Source organism: Trichomonas vaginalis, chromosome V (genome assembly GCF_026262505.1).
Source record: "Trichomonas vaginalis G3 chromosome V, whole genome shotgun sequence".
In the NCBI taxonomy this organism is placed as follows: domain Eukaryota; phylum Parabasalia; order Trichomonadida; family Trichomonadidae; genus Trichomonas; species Trichomonas vaginalis.
Window position 1 is genome coordinate 26,328,131 of NC_067207.1, and position 21,637 is coordinate 26,349,767.

Sequence of the window (21,637 nt, forward strand, 5' to 3'; positions counted from 1 at the left end):
ACTCCTTCCATAGGATATGTATTAGAAAGATCAATGTCAAACTTTTTGAAAGAATTGTTTTTTTGTTGAGCGATTTTCTCATATTTAATAATATATTTAAGTTGGCGTATCTTACGCCCTTCCAAAAATATGTATTAGAAAGATAAATTTTAAACTTTTTGAAAGAATTGTTTTTTTGTTGAGCGATTTTCTCATATGTAATAATATATTTAAGTTGGCGTATCTTACGCCCTTCCAAAAATATGTATTAGAAAGATTAATTTTAAACTTTTTGAAAGAATTGTTTTTTTGTTGAGTGATTTTCTCATATTTAATAATATATTTAAGTTGGCGTATCTTACGCCCTTCCAAAAATATGTATTAGAAAGATGACTTATAATTTCATAAATTATTTTGTCCCGACGGCTTGAGCGGGTATCAGAATGGTTGCTTACACAATGCGTCAGCAAAATGTCGGTTGGGGTGCCCTTCTTGGCCTCCTGAGTACTCACCAAGATACCCCCAGCTCCCGCAAAACACCTCCCTTAGGTGTGCATTACCTGACGGCATTATTTTGCAATTATTTCAAATTTTTTAGATGTCTTTTGTTAAAGTTTGTTAACTAAAGACTTGAAAACAGCTTACCGCTTCAAGCTGCTCTCTTCCCGGTTCCTCTGCCGCAATCCTCTGTTTGATTGTGCGCAAAGCTCTCCTCCTTGTGAACCATGGCTGATAGAAAGAACTGAAAGACAGGATAGGAGGAACATGCCGGTTCAAGTTAACTTGCAATATGCTTCTGATTAGTGATTTTAGATGAAAGATTAGCGAAATCGCATTTAATTTGGATAGAAGGATTCAATTTTATGAAGCAGGCTCGTAGAAAATATGAGGAATAGCACAATCTTTTGCAATCACAACGCGATTGCAAAACTTCGACCGACAAGAGTGTATTGTGCACTCTTGTCGGTCTGCATGTCTCATTCCGGGAGACATTGTCACTGCATGTCTCCCAGAATGAGACAATCTTCCGCATTCATAACTTGAATGCGGAAGTTTGACCGACAAGAGTGCACAATACACTCTTGTCGATCTAAATGTATCTTACAATCAAAGACACTTTCATACAATCTTTTCGAAGTTAAAAAAAAAATTTAATTATTTCTTTCTTTTGTTTATTAAATCGCCTTACTCACGTACTAATCTCTTTTAGAGACTCTATCGAGCTATCCCCACATATAAACCTGTGACAATAATACATATTTACTCTCTTCATATTCTGATCTCATGACACATTATCGCAAAAACTATAATTATACAACACATCTCATAAAGTCTCATTTTAGCCCTATCTAAGCGTTCAAAACCTATTTTCCACACGTAATCTGATTCTTCTGGCTCCGCTGATTCGATTTCTGCTGTCAGATCGTGAAAATATGCATCACATAAAGAGATAAATGCAAATTGCACAACTTAATATTTTCCTTAAAATTTCTCTTCAGGTTCATAACTAAATAAGCTCTTTTTTTGAAAATTCAATTTTTTCCAAAAATGTATGAATTCAAAAGTTCAGATTATATCTAGTCATTTTCCAACATTAATTTTGTGTTTTAGTTTTTGAGATATTCATTTTATTATACGTATTATTCAGAAAATTAAAAGAATTTGTGAGGGAAACGGAGGAGATAATAAATATGTAAAGATGGATGAATAGACAATTTGAAAAAAAAGCAATAATTTTGAGTTGTGTTTATCTCTTTATGTGATGCATATTTTCACGATCTGACAGCAGAACTCGAATCAGCGGAGCCAGAAGAATCAGATTACGTGTGGAAAATAGGTTTTGAACGCTTAGATAGGGCTAAAATGAGACTTTATGAGATGTGTTGTATAATTATAGTTTTTGCGATAATGTGTCATGAGATCAGAATATGAAGAGAGTAAATATGTATTATTGTCACAGGTTTATATGTGGGGATAGCTCGATAGAGTCTCTAAAAGAGATTAGTACGTGAGTAAGGCGATTTAATAAACAAAAGAAAGAAATAATTAAATTTTTTTTTAACTTCGAAAAGATTGTATGAAAGTGTCTTTGATTGTAAGATACATTTAGATCGACAAGAGTGTATTGTGCACTCTTGTCGGTCAAACTTCCGCATTCAAGTTATGAATGCGGAAGATTGTCTCATTCTGGGAGACATGCAGTGACAATGTCTCCCGGAATGAGACATGCAGACCGACAAGAGTGCACAATACACTCTTGTCGGTCAAACTTCCTAATACAAAATTTGATTCCCTTATTATCTTCTTAACAAAACTTAAGATTTCAATAATACATCATGAAAACATTCATTTACTACATTCACACTGTTATTCCTTTCTATAAATTAACTCATTTAATAGAATCTTGTTTTTATATCTTATTATTTTCTCATAATACTTCTAATTCCTCTATTTCCTCTTCCACATAAAATTTAATTTTGTAATGCTATCATATACACTTAATGTTTTCAAATTTTCAGATTTAAATTTAATCTTTATTTTCATCATCATTTATAATCTTGTTCCTATATAAAGTTATAATAAATTATCGTCAGATTCTAATATTTATGATTCTTACTACTCAATTCAATATAATTATGTTAGTCACTCATATTCAGGAGAATAATTTAAAAATCTATAGCTCATATTTTGATAGTTATATATTTAGATGATATATATTGCAATTCCGGTTTCAACACGATCAAATGCCAAACCAAGACAAAATATATATGAATTTTCAAAATATCGATTTACATTAGAATCTATATCTAATTTTATCAATACACAAGTAGGGAATGTTCAATACATCTTTGAGCAACGTGAATAGCACAATTTTATAGGATTATTTGTTGATTATATAAAATATAAGCCAAATCGAATCTGCTGTATAGTACTTTAGTTTATCATTGAATGTTAAATGTGTTCAGATAAATATTTGAGTCAGATATCGCATTTTCTAATTTCAAAATTTATCTCATGAAGTTAGAATTTATTTGATCATACAACATCATGTTAGTCAAACCAGAGTTCAATGGCGATTCTAAAATGGAACAAATGCTTGTTTTATCAAAATGTTAAAATATTAATCTAAAAAACTTAATATCTAACCAAACCATTCTAGAATTATTATATACAGGTATAGGCAATCTAAATGCACGCGGAATTCGGAAAATTAAAAAGAATATTTATGAGACTATTAAATCTTATGTAATTCAATGAAAAGTAGATAATATGAATATCCATAGGCTATATATCAACATATGAGTTTTTGGTTTGACCAATACTATACTAATGTGATCAAATTAATCTGATTTCTTAGATTTTCATTTGAAGCATTTGCAGTAGTAGGGGTACCTTTATATATTAACATATTAAAAAATTGCGCTCCGATTCGCAGTTTCTTCATGATTTTGAGATTGCATTTGATTTCGCGATGCAGAAAAAAATCACTTTAGATTCCCGTCAAACTCTAAGTATAAGCATGTATCTATATGTAGAAACTGTCTGCGCTATTTATTTCCCGGCTCAAAAAACCACGGTGTCTGTGTGAGGAAAATACCCATTTTAGGACCCTGGGTAGGGGGTCATGAAAATTTTCCAAGAGTTGGAAATATAGGGTACTTTCGATTTAGCTATAAAATGAAAAAAAAAAAAAAAAAAAAAAAAAAAAAAAAAGGTAGTGGGGCTTCCAGGGGCTGCGCCCCTTCTAGCCCTGAAGATGTTTAGTATAACTTTGTCCGGACAAGTAAGGGTCTATCGTCGCTACAGGAAAAGTTACGGGCGTTCCAAGGAAGTATACTTTGAGAGACTCTTTAGAAACTTTAGACGTTTTACATAACCATCCATGCTTTTACTTTACATCCGATAAAAGTGGTTTGGAAACCGTTATGAGATGGTTAGAGGACATACATGACTATGAGTTTAGATATGACAAGATAGAATATGAGAGAGGTCCTATAAACCGGAGAAAGTGTCATATAAACATCTGTCAAAAACCGCTTTTTAACTTCACTTAAAATGCCACGTAAGCTACGTAAGAATATACGTAAGAGGAAGAGAGCATTGAAACATCCAATAGTAAAACTAACACCACAACAACAGTTGCAACAACAAATGCTGAATGACCCCACTATGTTGCAACAAATGTCAAACAATCCTATGCTTTTAAACCGAGTTGTTGGTGCACAGAGTGGAGGTTTAAGAGCGGCACTTTTAGCGAAAATGGCAGGCTATGGTGGAGCTGCAGACGGAACAGCCTATAACCCTCAAAGTCAAATGAATTTGAGTTCACTCAAAAATCAAATAACAGATGTCAAAAAGTCAAACATAGACATACAGAAGCAAATAGGTGAAAACGAAAAGAAACTAGAATATGACAGACACACAAAGAAACTCAATGAGTTAAACGTAGAGAAAAAGAAGAAAGAAGAACAACTGAAAGAACTAAGTACAGAGGAATATGCGAAAAAAGTGTCAGAAAAAGCAGCAGAAGTAGCAAAAATGGAACAAGATGTTGTAAATTTGAAAAACCATACTACTCGATATAAAGTACTGAAAGATGAAGAAATAAAACAAAAGCCCTGAAGACATATATGGATAGCGATGAGTATAAAAAAGAAGTTGAAGCAAATGTAAAGGCAGAAAAACTTTTACAGTTGCAAAACCAAACCGTACAGTATGAAAACTTAGCACAAGAAAGTAAAAATAACGACGCAGCCATGCAAAAGGCAATGAAAAGCGCAGAATATATAAAAGCTAACAATGACTGGTTAGATGCCCAAGCCAACGCTAAAGCAGCCCAACTCATAGGGTCAATAAGGACAAAAATACAAGCGGATGAAGACAGTTCAAATGAAGCTTTAACAAATGCTGACTTTAAGAACGCCTTCGAAGCTCTTCATAGTAAGGTGAAACAAGTGAACGACTTCTCATCTGGAAAGAAACTGAAGTCTGAAGGTTTCGACAAAGAGTTAAAAGAAGTAGCACAAAATATGACGAAAATAACAGATGCAGCAACGAGACAGGCAGTTCAAAGTGCCTATGACGCCGTTAGAGCAACTGTTGTGAAAAGTCAAGAAAAAGAGTTACAACAGACCAAAACAGACCTAGTAAATGCTTTCTTAAGAACGAAAAGTCAGGTAGGACATTACGCTGCAGATGGAACATATGTGCCAGCTGGTGGAACTTATATACCAGCTGTTGGAATTTATATACCACCAAACCCTCAAGAGAAGCACCTGCACCAGGACTACCTAAAACATTTACATCGTCACATGGACACAGACACAGGCATGCACCAAAACCAACACAACAACCAACAGTTCAAAATCCAGCACAACAACAACAACAACCAACACAACAACCAGCACAAACCAACACAACAACCAACAGTTCAAAACCCTGCACAACAACAACCACAACCAACAGTTCAAAACCTGCACAACACAACCACAAACAGAGCAAGGACATAAAAGAAGTAGAGAACAAGGAAACCAAGAATTCTTAAAAAGGCTTAAGGAAGACTATGGTTACCCAGATAGTATTGACTTTAGTGACAGATATAAAGAAGCTATTAGAAAGTTCAAGGATGGAAATACTGACCCGAACCTATTTAGCTTTATGGTTCAGCACCAAATGGATATAATTTCAAACCTGGAAAATACAAGCTCGCTAAGGGATATGATTTAATAGCATATCATCCAAATGACATGACTGAATTTACTCCGAGATATTTGATGTCAGAGCTAAATGACAATTCAACTCCCGTCATGAAACGCGTAAAAAATAGACGGAACGAAAGAAGAAAGGTTTTTGAGTCCGGATGACTTAGAAAGGGAACTTGTTGAAAACGGTCTCGGAATATATGAAATGCCAGCAGATGAGGTACAAGAAACTCCACAGGAAGAACTAGTTCAGATACAACCAGACATGGAAGAAATAGTTCAGCAACAACAAGCTAGAAGAGCCTGAAGGAAACGAACAAGTCCTCCTTTGGAAACTAACTTCACAGAACTAGATGAAGATTTGGAACAGCCGAAAAATCTTGACCCTCAACAAGAGTATGCGGAGAATATGGAATATTTCCAAGAGTCTAAAAAAAATTCGGCTGACATAGTAGAAGAATATCGAAAAATGTTTGCCGACATACAAAAGACTCCAACACCAGATGAAAATATTCAGCATAGAATGGAAGTACTGAAAGAAAATGTACACAAATACAACAACCCTTTTTACTTACGAGCATTTAACGTTCAATCTTCGGATGAACTCGGTGAAGATAAAAGGTTAAATTTCAAGAAAAACATATAGAAATGAAACATTGTTTAAAGTTCATTCAGAACCTAACCAAGATGGAAACAACCTACTTTTGTTTCTGCAGACGATGGAACTACAAATGAGATGGGGTCATAAAGCTAACCCGGATAGGTGGTTCATAAACTTACAACCACAATTCCAAGAAGTTGTAGACGCAATGGAAGTCAATGGTGAACCAGATATAGCTGGTATTTTAAGCGCGGCTTTAATGCCATTGAAAGATATGAAACATGCAGATATTTTGGACCAGTATAAATGAACATGGCTGATGGAAATATAACACCTGACGTTCTAGAACATTTATCTCAAAGAACTACACAGAACCATAGAGATGGTATATTTGGTGAAGAGTTTAGAAAGAAAGTTAGGGGAGAGAGAAGGAAGAGAACCTATTGTACATGACCTTGCAAACGAAAGTTTACAAAATGTCATAAAATTACTTTGCAGACAATGAACTGAGAAGGGATGAATATTTAAGAAAACTCAAATGGACAGTACCAAATGAAATGTTAGTATTGAAAAACATGTTCCTTGACAAAATAAAACCAACTACAGAAATAAACGACGCAAGACTGAAAGATTGGGTAAAAGCTTTCCCATTCACAAAAGATATAGTTTGGTAAACATGAAAGAAAACCAGAATGGCTACAAAAACATATATTTGGAAACGAGCATATTCCATATGGACAGGCACTGTTTTGAAGAGCTTGAACCGGAAACTCAGGAAAGAGTCATGCAAACAATACGCAACGACTCAAATACAAACTATGACAAACTCTTTCTAGGATATAGGTTACCTGAGATTGGGCGACCAGAGCCCAAAGGCAAAAGGACATGGAAAATTTGCAACATACTAGATGAACATGAGGCAAAGATGCAACAACTTGAAGCAGAGGGCAAGTTACCAAAAGCGACACCAAAGAAGAAGAGTAGAACAAAGTGAAAGTAGTGAAGAAGTAACTTCATCTAGTGAAAGTAGTGGCAATGAAGGAAAAAGAAGAGTTAAAAAACTCAGTCAGGAAGAAAGTAAAGCTTGGTCCACGTGGGTTCTATTATGACACATAAACCCAACTATTCTATATTTTTACACATATGAAATGTACGCCGCTCAGAATATAACGCCAACAGTTTGGATGCCATGAATGGAAATGTTTCCGAATGGTATAACGAATGCGACAATGCCATTAGAAGGTCAGAAATAGTTCCTGGAACTTACGAATATACAACTGCTGTTTCTTATGGAAACGTAGGTGAGTTTGGAGAAGGTTCTTCAACAACAGTAGATATTGCTTGCGACAGGTTTCATATAATTTCTATTGACAACTCTTTCTTATACGTGGAACAAGACATTGAAATAAAACCTTCTGCCAAGTTGTCTGACAAGAAAGGTTGCAATGGAATTTTCTATGTCGGATACCAATATGCTCCAGAAGTTTTCATGGGATATAAGATATATTCTAACTCTGACTTAGTTCAAACAGTAACATGGGCAAACTATGAATGGTTCGCTTTGAGAAACTCAGTACAACCACAAGCTAGAGAACAAACAGACCAGTATGCAACTATTGAAAAAATAAGAAGACTTGACCCTAACGTTCCAGGAGTTTATGTTAACCTTTCTGATTCAGATGGAAATGCTGTCACTAAAGTAAAACTGAAACTTAGAGTTCCTTTGTCATCTTTCCTCATCTTCAGGTTTTTTAAGATACTTGCCAAACTGGGCAGGAAAATTTCTATTGAACTTACTCCAACGCAAAAATAACTTAGTCATTGCACCAACACAAGACCCATTCACTCTTACTGTAGCTGGAACTGGTGGAGCCAAGTTCTGTGACTTTTGCAAAGACAAAGTTGACCTAAACTTTGGTTTCTCAAACCTCAACACTGAAGTAAAGTATTATTTCAATGCTGCTGGAACTGCTTGGACCCAGTTTAAGTTCACATGCAAACAGTTTGAATGCAAGAGAATAGAAAGCAGACTTGCAGTCTATATGTTGGACCCAGATATTTCAAATGCTTTAGCTGCCAAATATATTGCAGTTCCACTTATGTTCCCTATACACCAAATATCTGTCAAAGACTTTGCAGGTGAAGTTGGAAACCAAAATCCAGGAACCGCAGGTGCAAGAACAGATATTGCTTAACAACTGCAATGAAACATGCAGATACTATGTTTGTACTGTTCAGACGAACTATAAATGACTATTCTTGTTTCTACAACCCGGTATTAAATATCATATAAACATAGATGGCAAATATTATCCAAGAGAAGAATATTCTACAGTTGAGATATGAGGTCATACAACTTGACATTAGATGCTATGAACTTTAACAACAACTTCACAACAACCATTAACCCTGAAATGCAAAGTTCTATTATGCCATATGTGAAAGTATGGACTCATACAGGAGGTCAAAAAACTCAATATACAAATGGAGACCGTTCAAACTTTTGGCTTGGCATTCCATTTGCTGACTCAGAAGACTTTATGGGTGGTATTTCAACTGTTGGTACTGTACAAATACAATATACTGGTGACAGAGACGGTCCATATGAACTGAGAGCAATGAAGTTTACAAAACCAATAGCACTTTTCACGGAAGATGCTCTTTTGAAATTCGTTCGATGAAACCTGCTGGGGCTCCTCAGATTGGTATAACGACAGCTTCCATCGAGCAGATTTTGGCAGCAGGTCAGTAAGTTTTCTTGAACTGACTTCTCTCCGTCAAATATTGACAGTACGCCAGTCTTAACATAGTATTGTATTAAAACTTTCCTTTAGAAATATCTGTAAGTTTTGTTGTTATATTTTTGTCAACGTCAAGAACTTTCACCATCTCGGTTATACCAACTTTCTTTGCTTTATGAAAATATTTTGGTTCAGCAAAGACTGCTATTCTATAACATTTTCCATTGTTTGTGTAAAGAACTACTCTGTCAATGAACTTGTATTGTTTGTGTGTGTAAACTTTGTTTCTGCTTCAATTCGAAGAGATACTCAAATACGTCCATCTTTTTATTCTAAGTAAAATGTCATTTCCGAAAAATAGAAGCGTAAGTGTTTCAAAAGGTTTAATGGCGATGGCAGATGTGAAGTTAAATTCACCAACTCAAACAAACAGTCAAAGTGTTGTTGTCAATGTCAAAGAAAGAGATGTTGAAGTGGGGAAACCATACGAAGACGAAGATGGTATAACAATAGTTCCTGTAAAAGAACCAACATATCCTGAAGTTAGCAGAGACTTAAGTTCTGTTGCAGATATTCGAAACGACTACATGCAACTGAAAGATAAGCTTAAAACTCAGGAGAAGATTTGTCAAGCTTTAGGTCTAATGTTAAACTTGGTTGAGCACAACCCTGTAAAAGTGAACTCATATGTCATCGCACCTCATGAATTTTGAAAGAACTATTGAAACTTTTGACAGAGGCAGACGATATAAACATCAAAGAAATAGAACCGACATTGCTTGCTGTGGTGTTTCATATAATGTCATTGACAAGATATACGTTATGAAAGGAGGTGAAACGTTGAACTTAAAATATAGTTTCCCAGACGTCATAAAAATATTTGACGACCACAACATTTCATTAAAATTTACTTGCTAAGTAAAAATGTCAAAACTTCTTGAAAGATGTTTGAAGAAAAATAATATAGACTTTATTTCATGTAAAGGACTTTACACACTTTTGAACGATATGAAAGACCCTGTTTTGTTTGTTCGTGTAGACAAAGGAAAGTTCTATGTCTTTACAAAATATTTGAACTTCTTAGACAGAGAACTTCAAGAAACGCCATGTGAAAGTTTAGATGAAGTTCTTCTCCACTTTCAGAAAAACTTTTAAATATATATAAATGGCAGAAGATATAATGGTTTATACTATTACGACTAAAAACCCTGAGTCATATAATTCTATAACAACAAACTTACAAAGTCCTCAAGGACGATATTGTAAACTGACCTTAAACACGATGACGACTAAAGCCTTTTTGCTCTTTTGACACCAGAAGACTTTATTGTTGTGAATGGTAAAAAATACTCCTTTGAAGATACTTACTCAGATATACCACCAACAGGTTTTGTTGACTTATTTAATACTTTAAGGACGGTGTAACATGTGCTGCAACTAGAGCAGGTTTCATTATGTTTGGATGTCCGACTGAGTTTAGTATAAACGATATGAGCTATAATACAAAACTTATATCTGGTTTTTACTACCAACAGTTTCCTATAACAGGAAAAGGTGTCATACAAGGTCTGTTCCGTTTGACTTTAAGTACACCTATTTTATATATTGTTTTCAAACTTAGTTTCAAAGTGCTATTCGAATGTCGACAGAAAACTACTATGACCAAAAGATACTCATGCGTATAAACAACACATTCTCTGCTGGTTTGCCTATTTGTTCATTCGAATGCAGAGTTTTCAGCTTTAGTAAACTCAAACACTTTAGCAAACATAAACTTAACCTTAGTTGACGCAAACTTTGTTCCTGTAAAACTTTTATGTCCTATGTATTTGTCAATGACGGCAGAAAGTTTCGAATTGGAAGATGCAACTGGTGAAAGTATTGTATTACAAGAACAACTTCAACAACAAATAGCTCAAGAAACAACAAATGCAACAAATAGCTCAAGAACAACAAATAGCTCAAGTATAAAAAAAATATTTTTTTTTATTTTTATAAAAAATGTACAGAATAGACGTTTCAGATTTTTATGACTTCCAAGCCTTCAGAAATATGTGTCCATTTCGAGACTATAACAAAGCAGTCGAGAATTTGAAACGTTTAGTCATTTATGTCGACTCTGCCCCAGAATGTTATTGTATGAAAGAATGGGATGTAGTCTTTAACAAACCTAAAGCGACAATAGTTTCAGAACAAGAATGTAAACAGAAACTTAAGAAAATAAAAGTCGTACAAGTTGGCATGAAGATGTTAGATGCTTGGGATATCTTATTGTCAAAGTTAGAAGATTTTTCAGTTCGTGGTATAAAGTTCTATACACCTTCTCCAAACTTCTATTCTATCTTCACTGGATATAATACGAACAAGTAGAATGGAAAAGAAAATGTTATAGAAGCTTGGTTAGACCATGTCAAAGAAATTATATGCAATGGAAACGAAAGAGTCTATGAGTATATCTTATGTTGGTTTGCAAACATCTTACAACATCCAAGTGCTAAAAATGAAACTGCTCTCATTGTAATTGGAAAACAAGGAACTGGTAAGAACACTTTCTTTACAGATATTTTATGCAAACTGTTAGAGGCTATTCGAACCCGAATATGACAAACTTAGAAAAACATCTGCGGTAAATTTAACTCTTCAATAGAGAATATGAAACTTATAGTATGTAACGAACTTCAAAGTATAGATACAACAAAGTTTTAAACTCAGATGCTTTGAAGAGTCTTATAACAGACAAAGTTGTAGTTGTTGAAAGAAAATATAAGAGACCAAAGAGTTTGTGAAAATGTTGCAAACTTCATTATGGTTTCAAACAATGCTGTTCCGATGAAGTTAGAAAGTTCTGACAGAAGATATGTAGTTGTCAGAACGTCAGAAGCTCATATGCAAGATACAGAATATTTTGACGACTTAGCAGAAACTTTGACATCTGACTTTTTACAACCACTTTGTTCTATATTTCATGACATTAGATATTTCAAAGTTCAATCCAAGACAAATTCCACATACCGAAGAGAGACAAACATTGTTAGAAGCAAACAAGAGTGTATATGAACTGTTTTATAGAATGAGACTGACTTTGAGTGTTTAGATGAAAGGTCATTGTACGATTCGTATAAACAGTATTGTCAAGAGTATGGTTATATGACAGCGTCTAAACGAACATTCTTGGCAAATGTCAAAAGTCTTTTAGATGTTCAGAATGGTGTATATACAAAGAAAAATTTTTCTGAGTAAATTTTAAAAAAATATTTTTTATCCGATAGAAAAGATGACGAAATTCATCTCAGTAAACAAGTACATGTCAGGACTTAAAGAAGAACTAGACCCATTTCACATATTGAATGTTTACTTCTACCATTTTGAAAAGTCTACATTTGACAAAGTTTGGAACATCGAACCAGTTAAGTTTGCTATTGTGACTAAAAATGGTGCGAAATTTGAAGACTTAGACATAGAAGGTTTGTTAACAGTCAAAGAAAGTTTTGACAGAAGGTTCTCAAACCTTAAAGAAGGCAAAGCATACAAACTTGTTATACCTTATGAACCAAAGAAAGACGACTATGAATATTATGAGTCTAAGATAGTTGAAGTTCAAGGTAAATTGGGTAAAAAGATTTTAGAGTCTAAGCCAGTGTTTGCTCCTAAAGAGGAAGAGAACATTGACATTGACCCAGAAATGTTCTAAAAATAAAATTTTATTTTTACATGTCAAATTCTCCCTTCTCTGGCTCTGGTTCTTTCTTCTCTTCTTCTACTTTCTTTTCTTTCTTTTCTCTCTTCTTCTTCTCTGGTGGAGTTATGTCAAACTTCACAGAACCATATTTTTGTAAAAGTGCTTTGTCATTTAATAGCTCTTCTATTCTGTTTTCTATTTCATTTTCAAGAACAGCGCATGTGTCTTCTTTGCATTCTAAGAAGTTTTGTTGGACTTCATCTCTCCAAGAGGCGTCATCTCTGTCAACAAGTCTGTCATTGACAAATTTTAAGACTCTCTGCTTAATGTTTTATGGTTCTTGTCATATTCCCAGAAACAGAACTTTAGAACAAATTCACCTTTTCTTGTTTACACTATGTAAGATTTTATGGTCGACAGATGTTTTGCTGTCGAAAAGCTTGTCTCGAATATAGATAGCGAAATCGCTAGACATTTTCCTAAAAGATAAAAATTTTAATTTTTCTAAAAAATATGTTAGAAAAAAAGTTTGCTGACATTGACAAGAAATTTGAGAATGTTTTAAATAAGAACAAGAGAAGTTAGAAAAAATGCTCAGATAAACCCATACATGACAAGTTCTTATTTTGCTCAGAATGGTATAACAGGTCTAATGCACCACCTGGGTCGGGTAAGACTTTCACTTATCTTAAAATGGCTGCACAACAACAAGAACTAGATGAGAAGAACCCATTCTATGAGTTGTTCTTGAACTGACTTCTCTCGTCAAATATTGACAGTACGCCAGTTTTAATATAATATTGTATTAAAAACTTACCTTTAGAATATGTCAGTTTTGTGTTATATTTTTGTCAACGTCAAGAACTTTCACCATCTCGGTTATACCAACTTTCTTTGCTTTATGAAAATATTTTGGTTCAGCAAAGACTGCTATTCTATAACATTTTCCATTGTTTGTGTAAAGAAAGAACTACTCTGTCAATGAACTTGTATTGTTTGTGTGTGTAAACTTTGTTTGCTTCAATTCGAAGAGATACTCAAATACGTCCATCTTTTTATTCTAAGTAAATGTCATTTCCGAAAAATAGAAGCGTAAGTGTTTCAAAAGGTTTAATGGCGTGGCAGATGTGAAGTTAAATTCACCAACTCAAACAAACAGTCAAAGTGTTGTTGTCAATGTCAAAGAAGAGATGTTGAAGTGGGGAAACCATACGAAGACGAAGATGGTATAACAATAGTTCCTGTAAAAGAAACCAACATATCCTGAAGTTAGCAGAGACTTAAGTTCTGTTGCAGATATTCGAAACGACTACAACAACTTAAAGAAACTTAAAACTCAGGAGAAGATTTGTCAAGCTTTAGGTCTAATGTTAAACTTGGTTGAGCACAACCCTGTAAAAGTGAACTCATATGTCATCGCACCTCATGAAATTTGAAAGAAACTATTGAAACTTTTGACAGAGGCAGACGATATAAACATCAAAGAAATAGAACCCGACATTGCTTGCTGTGGTGTTTCATATAATGTCATTGACAAGATATACGTTATGAAAGGAGGTGAAACGTTGAACTTAAAATATAGTTCCCAGACGTCATAAAAATATTTGACGACCACAACATTTCATTAAAATTTACTTGCTAAGTAAAAATGTCAAAACTTCTTGAAAGATGTTTTGAAGAAAAAAATATAGACTTTATTTCATGTAAAGGACTTTACACACTTTTGAACGATATGAAAGACCCTGTTTTGTTTGTTCGTGTAGACAAAGGAAAGTTCTATGTCTTTACAAAATATTTGAACTTCTTAGACAGAGAACTTCAAGAAACGCCATGTGAAAGTTTAGATGAAGTTCTTCTCCACTTTCAGAAAAACTTTTAATATATATAAATGGCAGAAGATATAATGGTTTATACTATTACGACTAAAAACCCTGAGTCATATAATTCTATAACAACAAACTTACAAAGTCCTCAAGGACGATATTGTAAACTGACCTTAAACACGATGACGACTAAAGCCTGTTTTGCTCTTTTGACACCAGAAGACTTTTATTGTTGTGAATGGTAAAAAATACTCCTTTGAAGATACTTACTCAGATATACCACCAACAGGTTTTGTTGACTTATTTAATACTTTAAGGACGGGTGTAACATGTGCTGCAACTAGAGCAGGTTTCATTATGTTTGGATGTCCGACTGAGTTTAGTATAAACGATATGAGCTATAATACAAAACTTATATCTGGTTTTTACTACCAACAGTTTCCTATAACAGGAAAAGGTGTCATACAAGGTGTCTGTTCCATTGACTTTAAGTACACCTATTTTATATATTGTTTCAAACTTAGGTTCAAAGTGTTATTCGAATGTCGACAGAAACTACTATGACCAAAAGATACTCATGCGTATAAATAAACATTCTCTGCTGGTTTGCCTATTGTTCATTCGAATGCAGAGTTTTCAGCTTTAGTAACTCAAACACTTTAGCAAACATAAACTTAACCTTAGTTGACGCAAACTTTGTTCCTGTAAAACTTTTATGTCCTATGTATTTGTCAATGACGGCAGAAAGTTTCGAATTGGAAGATGCAACTGTGAAAGTATTGTACTACAAGAACAACTTCAACAACAAATAGCTCAAGAACAACAAATGCAACAAATAGCTCAAGAACAACAAATAGCTCAAGAATAAAAAAAATATTTTTTTTATTTTTATAAAAAATGTACAGAATAGACGTTTCAGATTTTTATGACTTCCAAGCCTTCAGAAATATGTGTCCATTTCGAGACTATAACAAAGCAGTCGAGAATTTGAAACGTTTAGTCATTTATGTCGACTCTGCCCCAGAATGTTATGTATGAAAGAATGGGATGTAGTCTTTAACAAACCTAAAGCGACAATAGTTTCAGAACAAGAATGTAAACAGAAACTTAAGAAAATAAAAGTCGTACAAGTTGGCATGAAGATGTTAGATGCTTGGGATATCTTATTGTCAAAGTTAGAAGATTTTTCAGTTCGTGGTATAAAGTTCTATACACCTTCTCCAAACTTCTATTCTATCTTCACTGGATATAAATACGAACAAGTAGAATGGAAAGAAAATGTTATAGAAGCTTGGTTAGACCATGTCAAAGAAATTATATGCAATGGAAACGAAAGAGTCTATGAGTATATCTTATGTTGGTTTGCAAACATCTTACAACATCCAAGTGCTAAAAATGAAACTGCTCTCATTGTAATTGGAAAACAAGGAACTGGTAAGAACACTTTCTTTACAGATATTTTGTGCAAACTGTTAGAAGGCTATTCGAACCCGAATATGACAAACTTAGAAAACATCTGCGGTAAATTTAACTCTTCAATAGAGAATATGAAACTTATAGTATGTAACGAACTTCAAAGTATAGATACAACAAAAGTTTTGAACTCAGATGCTTTGAAGAGTCTTATAACAGACAAAGTTGGAGTTGTTGAAAGAAAATATAAAGACCAAAGAGTTTGTGAAAATGTTGCAAATTTCATTATGGTTTCAAACAATGCTGTTCCGATGAAGTTAGAAAGTTCTGACAGAAGATATGTAGTTGTCAGAACGTCAGAAGCTCATATGCAAGATACAGAATATTTTGACGACTTAGCAGAAACTTTGACACCTGACTTTTACAACCACTTGTTCTCATATTTCATGACATTAGATATTTCAAAGTTCAATCCAAGACAAATTCCACATACCGAAGAGAGACAAACATTGTTAGAAGCAAACAAGAGTGTATATGAACTGTTTATAGATGAGACTAACTTTGAGTGTTTAGATGAAAGGTCATTGTACGATTCGTATAAACAGTATTGTCAAGAATATGGTTATATGACAGCGTCTAAACGAACATTCTTGGCAAATGTCAAAAGTCTTTTAGACGTACAGAATGGTGTATATACAAAGAAAAATTTTTATGAGTAAATTTAAAAAAAATATTTTTTTATCCGATAGAAAAGATGGCAAAATTCATCTCAGTAAACAAGTACATGTCAGGACTTAAAGAAGAACTAGACCCATTCACATATTTGAATGTTTACTTCTACCATTTTGAAAAGTCTACATTTGACAAAGTTTGGAACATCGAACCAGTTAAGTTTGCTATTGTGACTAAAAATGGTGCGAAATTTGAAGACTTAGACATAGAAGGTTTGTTAACAGTCAGTAAAGAAAGTTTGACAGAAGGTTCTCAAACCTTAAAGAAGGCAAAGCATACAAACTTGTTATACCTTATGAACCAAAGAAAGCAGACGACTATGAATATTATGAGTCTAAGATAGTTGAAGTTCAAGGTAAATTGGGTAAAAAGATTTTAGAGTCTAAGCCAGTGTTTGCTCCTAAAGAGGAAGAGAACATTGACATTGACCCAGAAATGTTCTAAAAATAAAATTTTATTTTTACATGTCAAATTTCTTCTTCGGTGGAACTGGCTCTGGCTCTGGTTCTTTCTTCTCTTCTTCTACTTTCTTTTCTTTCTTTTCTCTCTTCTTCTTCTCTGGTGGAGTTATGTCAAACTTCTCAGAACCATATTTTTGTAAAAGTGCTTTGTCATTTAATAGCTCTTCTATTCTGTTTTCTATTTCATTTTTCAAGAACAGCGCATGTGTCTTCTTTGCATTCTAAGAAGTTTTTGTTGGACTTCATCTCTCCAAGAGGCGTCATCTCTGTCAACAAGTCTGTCATTGACAAATTTTAAGACTGCTCTGCTTAATGTTTTATGGTTCTTGTCATATTCCCAGAAACAGAACTTTAGAACAATTCACCTTTCTTGTTTACACTATGTAAGATTTTATGGTCGACAGATGTTTTGCTGTCGAAAGCTTGTCTCGAATATAGATAGCGAAATCGCTAGACATTTTCTAAAAGATAAAAATTTTAATTTTTCTAAAAATATGTTAGAAAAAAAGTTTGCTGACATTGACAAGAAATTTGAGATGTTTTAAATAAGAACAAGAGAAAGTTAGAAAATGCTCAGATAAAGCCTATACATGACAAGTTCTTATTTGCTCAGAATGGTATAACAGGTCTAATTGCACCACCTGGGTCGGGTAAGACTTTCACTTATCTTAAAATGGCTGCACAACAACAAGAACTAGATGAGAAGAACCCATTCTATGAGTTAGTTGTTATTTTAGTACTTGTCAATTTGACCAAACCGTCAATTCGTTCAAAGATATTATAAAGAAGTCTAAGTTAGTATGTATAAAGGATATGAGTTGTTAGATTGGATAAAGAAGTACCAAAGAAAGTTTTGAAGTATAATGCTATAAATGAGTATATAAATTATAAGTTCAAAACACAAATGAGGAAATGCAGAGAATATTAGAGAAGAAACACTTCAGAAACAAACAGAAAGAGATAGAATACATTTCGAAGAAATTGCAATCTTACGATTGGAAGACTTACCCTCATAGATGTCTTCTTATCTTAGATGACTTTGCTTCTCATCCTTTGTTAAAGAATAGAGAACAAGACATGTGTCGAATTCTTAAGAAGCTCAGACACTTTAACATCTCAGTTGTCATTTGTGTACAGACAGCAAAGAGTTTAAGTAAGGATGTTAAAAGAATACTTACTGACATAATACTTTTCCCCGGATTGTCCGAAGACGATTTCATGGAACTTATGAAAGAGTCCATGGCAGGTAAGTTTGACAGACATGAACTATGGGAGAAGTACAAAGTCATACAAGACCCTCATACTTCTTTCAGAATTCATATCTACGCAAACAAAGTTCAAATTGTAAAAAGTCAAGCTTGAAAAATAAAGAGTTCATTTACTCTACTTGTTTGAAGTTGTCAAAATACTCTGTTATTTTTCACTGTTTTCATAGAGTTTTGGCGACTGGGGTTTCTTCCCTACTCGCTGTTCTTCACTGTTTTCATAGAGTTTTGGCGACTGGGGTTTCTTCCCTACTCGCTGTGCTTCACGATTTTCATGAGTTTTAGGCAAGGCCGGTAAAAGTCGGTCTAGAGAAATTTCACGATTTTCATACGGAATCTCTTCTCTCGGTTTTCCGAGGGAAGCAATCTTATGCCATTTTACTCAGAATTTTGGTCATTTTTCAATAAAAATAATGTTTAGGGTAGAAGGTTAGATCTAACCTCTTTTCTAACCTCTTTTCTACCCCAGTTATTTTATAAGCGTTTTACATGGTAAACGTTATTTTTTAAAATTTGTGAAAACTCAACGGTTTGACACATGCCCTAAAAATTATTTTACTCAGAATTTTGTTGCTGAATTCAGCAAAAATAATGTTTAGGGTAGAAGGTTAGATCTAACCTCTTTTCTAACCTCTTTTCTACCCCAGTTATTTTATAAGCGTTTCACATGGTAAACGTTATGAATTCGTGAGACTCTAAACAGTTTCGTAGCTTCTATTTCTTCTGTCAGTACATCGAATGTTTTAACGATACCGAAAGTTTCTTTATACTTCTTCTTGACGTCAGATAGAAGGAAATCTTCTGCTGTTGGATAGTTTTTGTTCAGAAATTCTAACATGTTCATTTTATCTTCTGCTGGCTTTTCTGCTTCTTTCTTTAAGTCTGCATAGTCGTTTCTCATACGTTCTATCTCTTTGACGGAGTAGTTATATTTCCTCATTGCTGCTTTACATTTAGAACATTGTGGGTTCATTTTTGCGTTATATTCTGAAACCTTACCTGCTAAAACAACTAAAGCGTCAATGGCTTTCTTTAAATCTGAAGCAGTTGGTTTTATCTGTTCATTCCATACCTTACCTCTTCTGTCTTTATCTCTTATCTGCCATACACATTTTGCAGCTAATGAAACAAAGTTGTCGTAGGTCTTAAACTCCCCGGATTTATATATGTCAGAGATGTTCTTATATACCATGTCGCAATCTTTGTCCATAACTTTATGGTTGCAATGAAAACCAAGGAATTCATAATTTACCTTACGTATGAACTTCTTTATTTCTACCGAGTCAGTTGCTTTGACTTCTATTTCGTCAAATTCAGGAATAGTTAGTTTTTGCTGTTGGATTTCAGGCAATTTGGGTAAATGGTCAATAATATCCTGCATGTCATAAAGATACTGTTCATTTGTTTCATCTTTCGCACTACAGTCTAAACTACCTGTTAACAGTTCCTGCTTTATCTTCTGGATTTCTGTTTCGAAAGTATATGAAGAAGGAATGAAGCTTTTCATCTCTACTAACATAGATGTTGGATTCATAACTAACGAGTTTGGTGCTGTTGTTGTTTGAATTGTTGTTGTGCCGATTGTTGAAATCATATCTTTTATACAAAATAAAAAAAATAAAAAAATAAAGTTAGTTTTATTTTTTATTTCGGGAAAATTCATGAAAATTCATGAGGTTAGAAAAGAGGTTAGAAAAGAGGTTAGATCTAACCTTCTACCCTAAACATTATTTTTGGTGTAAAATTCATGAAAATTCATGAGGTTAGAAAAGAGGTTAGAAAAGAGGTTAGATCTAACCTTCTACCCTAAATTATATTTTTGCTGAATTCAGCAACAAAATTCAAATTGTAAAAAGTCAACCTTGAAAAATGTAAGTGTTTAGTCTTAGTAAGATGGTAGCTTCTTAAAGCAAATACCATTGCTGAGTTTTATGTACGTGAAGAGAAGTACAATGAATTCAATTACGAGTACAATTGCAATGACAACTAAGGCAACTATTTTTGTCTTTTGCCAGCAAGGGTACTTCTTCTCTTCCAATGGTTCGGGAGAACTATACTCACTCATGAGAAATGCCAAAACGGTTTAATAGAAAAAGTGTCATTTTTTCATGTCCGAAGACTCGAAGGTGCAACACTTCCAAAATACCGACGAACTACGAAGAGCAGCATGGCAGTATGTTCTTGACAACTTCTTTGAGTTCTCCAGGAACACCTTGGAAAATGCTGAAGAACTCCGACACAGAGAATTTGGAGAAATTGCACTCCAATACTACCTTGACAAACAAAGGGTAAACAAAGGGTAAACAAAGGGTAAAATAAGACTAAAAACTTAACGTTTAAAAAGTGACATTTTTATGAGCTCCGAGTCACCGAGAAAACTTGGTCAGATGTTAGCAGCTTACTTCCCTGAGGAGGATGGAAGCGTTACATACGTAAGGTTCAAAAACAACGAACCTGGAATTGCGTACCAAATTCGCAATTACATGACCATGGAGAGTACGAAAGGTTTCTACAAGAGAAACCAGCTCTAAACAACTCAGAAAAGAAAGAGTAAAAAGTTTAACTCGTAATTGTTTATTTTTTTACTTGTATGGGCAAGCTGCAAGAATGAAGTCGACTATCTCAGTCTTTGTTTTGACGAGCTGGACGGCTCTTGCGAGTACGTCTGTTTTGCGGTCTCCAGCTGGTGTCTGACCTTCGTAATTGCGCATGTTCTTGAGAGCTCCAACTGTAAATGATTGTAGGATGAAGAGTCTCTCAGACTGCTTGAGGTAGTCTTCACGGTCACGAACCGAATCTGTGGTACGAGTCGAATCGGTCGATTTGAGGAAGAGACTGAAAGCCTGTCGTCTTCCATAGGGGCTGTGGCATAATCTTTGCGTAAGCGGTTCAGACCTTCTTCGAACTCTTGGTCTCTCTTCGATTTGGATTGAGATTGGAATTGCTGGGGTGGAGCTTGTTGGAACATCCAAGGGTTGGGGAAGTAAGGCATAGGCTGAGGAGGGTAGTTCGGGAAGCCTTGTGGTGGGTAGTAACCTTGAGGTGGAAATTGGTAGTAAATCGGAGGTACTTGCTGGAACTGAGGTTGCTGAGGAGACTGTTGTGGTGCTGGGGCTGTCGGTTCTTCTGGCTTTGGAAGGCATTCAGGAAGAGGAACGTCAGTCATCCGTTTGTGTCCTGTCGGAAGGAAAAACTTTTTCTGTCGGAAGGAAAAACTTTTTCTGTCGGAAGGAAAAACTTT

General features: G+C 34.4%; 5 protein-coding genes and 5 pseudogenes across 10 annotated transcripts, besides 1 other annotated feature; 6 read left to right on the top strand and 4 right to left on the bottom strand.

The window, feature by feature from the left end:
• The first annotated feature begins 3,663 nt into the window (after positions 1-3,663).
• Positions 3,664-21,637: part of a mobile genetic element that runs on past the window's edge.
• Positions 4,036-4,370, top strand: TVAGG3_0406140 (protein of unknown function, DUF4106 family; the record flags this gene model as incomplete). Its single annotated transcript, XM_051232929.1, has 1 exon — positions 4,036-4,370. A coding segment is annotated over one exon (335 nt), but the record flags the coding sequence as incomplete, so codon positions are not given.
• On the top strand, positions 4,391-6,133 carry TVAGG3_0406150 (annotated as a pseudogene). The gene has a single exon. A coding segment is annotated over exon 1 (1,743 nt).
• On the top strand, positions 7,431-8,629 carry TVAGG3_0406160 (annotated as a pseudogene). Its single transcript has one exon. A coding segment is annotated over exon 1 (1,199 nt).
• On the top strand, positions 14,708-15,393 carry TVAGG3_0406170 (annotated as a pseudogene). Its single transcript has one exon. A coding segment is annotated over exon 1 (686 nt).
• Positions 16,022-16,657, top strand: TVAGG3_0406180 (uncharacterized protein; the record flags this gene model as incomplete). Its single annotated transcript, XM_051232930.1, has 1 exon — positions 16,022-16,657. The coding sequence occupies one exon, from the start codon at positions 16,022-16,024 to the stop codon at positions 16,655-16,657; it is 636 nt and encodes a 211-aa protein (XP_051102660.1).
• TVAGG3_0406190 lies at positions 17,131-17,408 on the bottom strand (annotated as a pseudogene). The gene has a single exon. A coding segment is annotated over exon 1 (278 nt).
• On the top strand, positions 18,044-18,493 carry TVAGG3_0406200 (protein of unknown function, DUF4106 family; the record flags this gene model as incomplete). Its single annotated transcript, XM_051232931.1, has 1 exon — positions 18,044-18,493. One exon carries the CDS (start codon positions 18,044-18,046, stop codon positions 18,491-18,493), a length of 450 nt encoding a protein of 149 aa, XP_051102661.1.
• TVAGG3_0406210 (organellar and viral DNA polymerase type B) lies at positions 19,049-19,495 on the bottom strand (the record flags this gene model as incomplete). The annotated part of the gene is made up of 1 exon (XM_051232932.1): positions 19,049-19,495. A coding segment is annotated over one exon (447 nt), but the record flags the coding sequence as incomplete, so codon positions are not given.
• Positions 19,649-19,990, bottom strand: TVAGG3_0406220 (organellar and viral DNA polymerase type B; the record flags this gene model as incomplete). The annotated part of the gene is made up of 1 exon (XM_051232933.1): positions 19,649-19,990. A coding segment is annotated over one exon (342 nt), but the record flags the coding sequence as incomplete, so codon positions are not given.
• Positions 20,979-21,562, bottom strand: TVAGG3_0406230 (annotated as a pseudogene). The gene has a single exon. A coding segment is annotated over exon 1 (584 nt).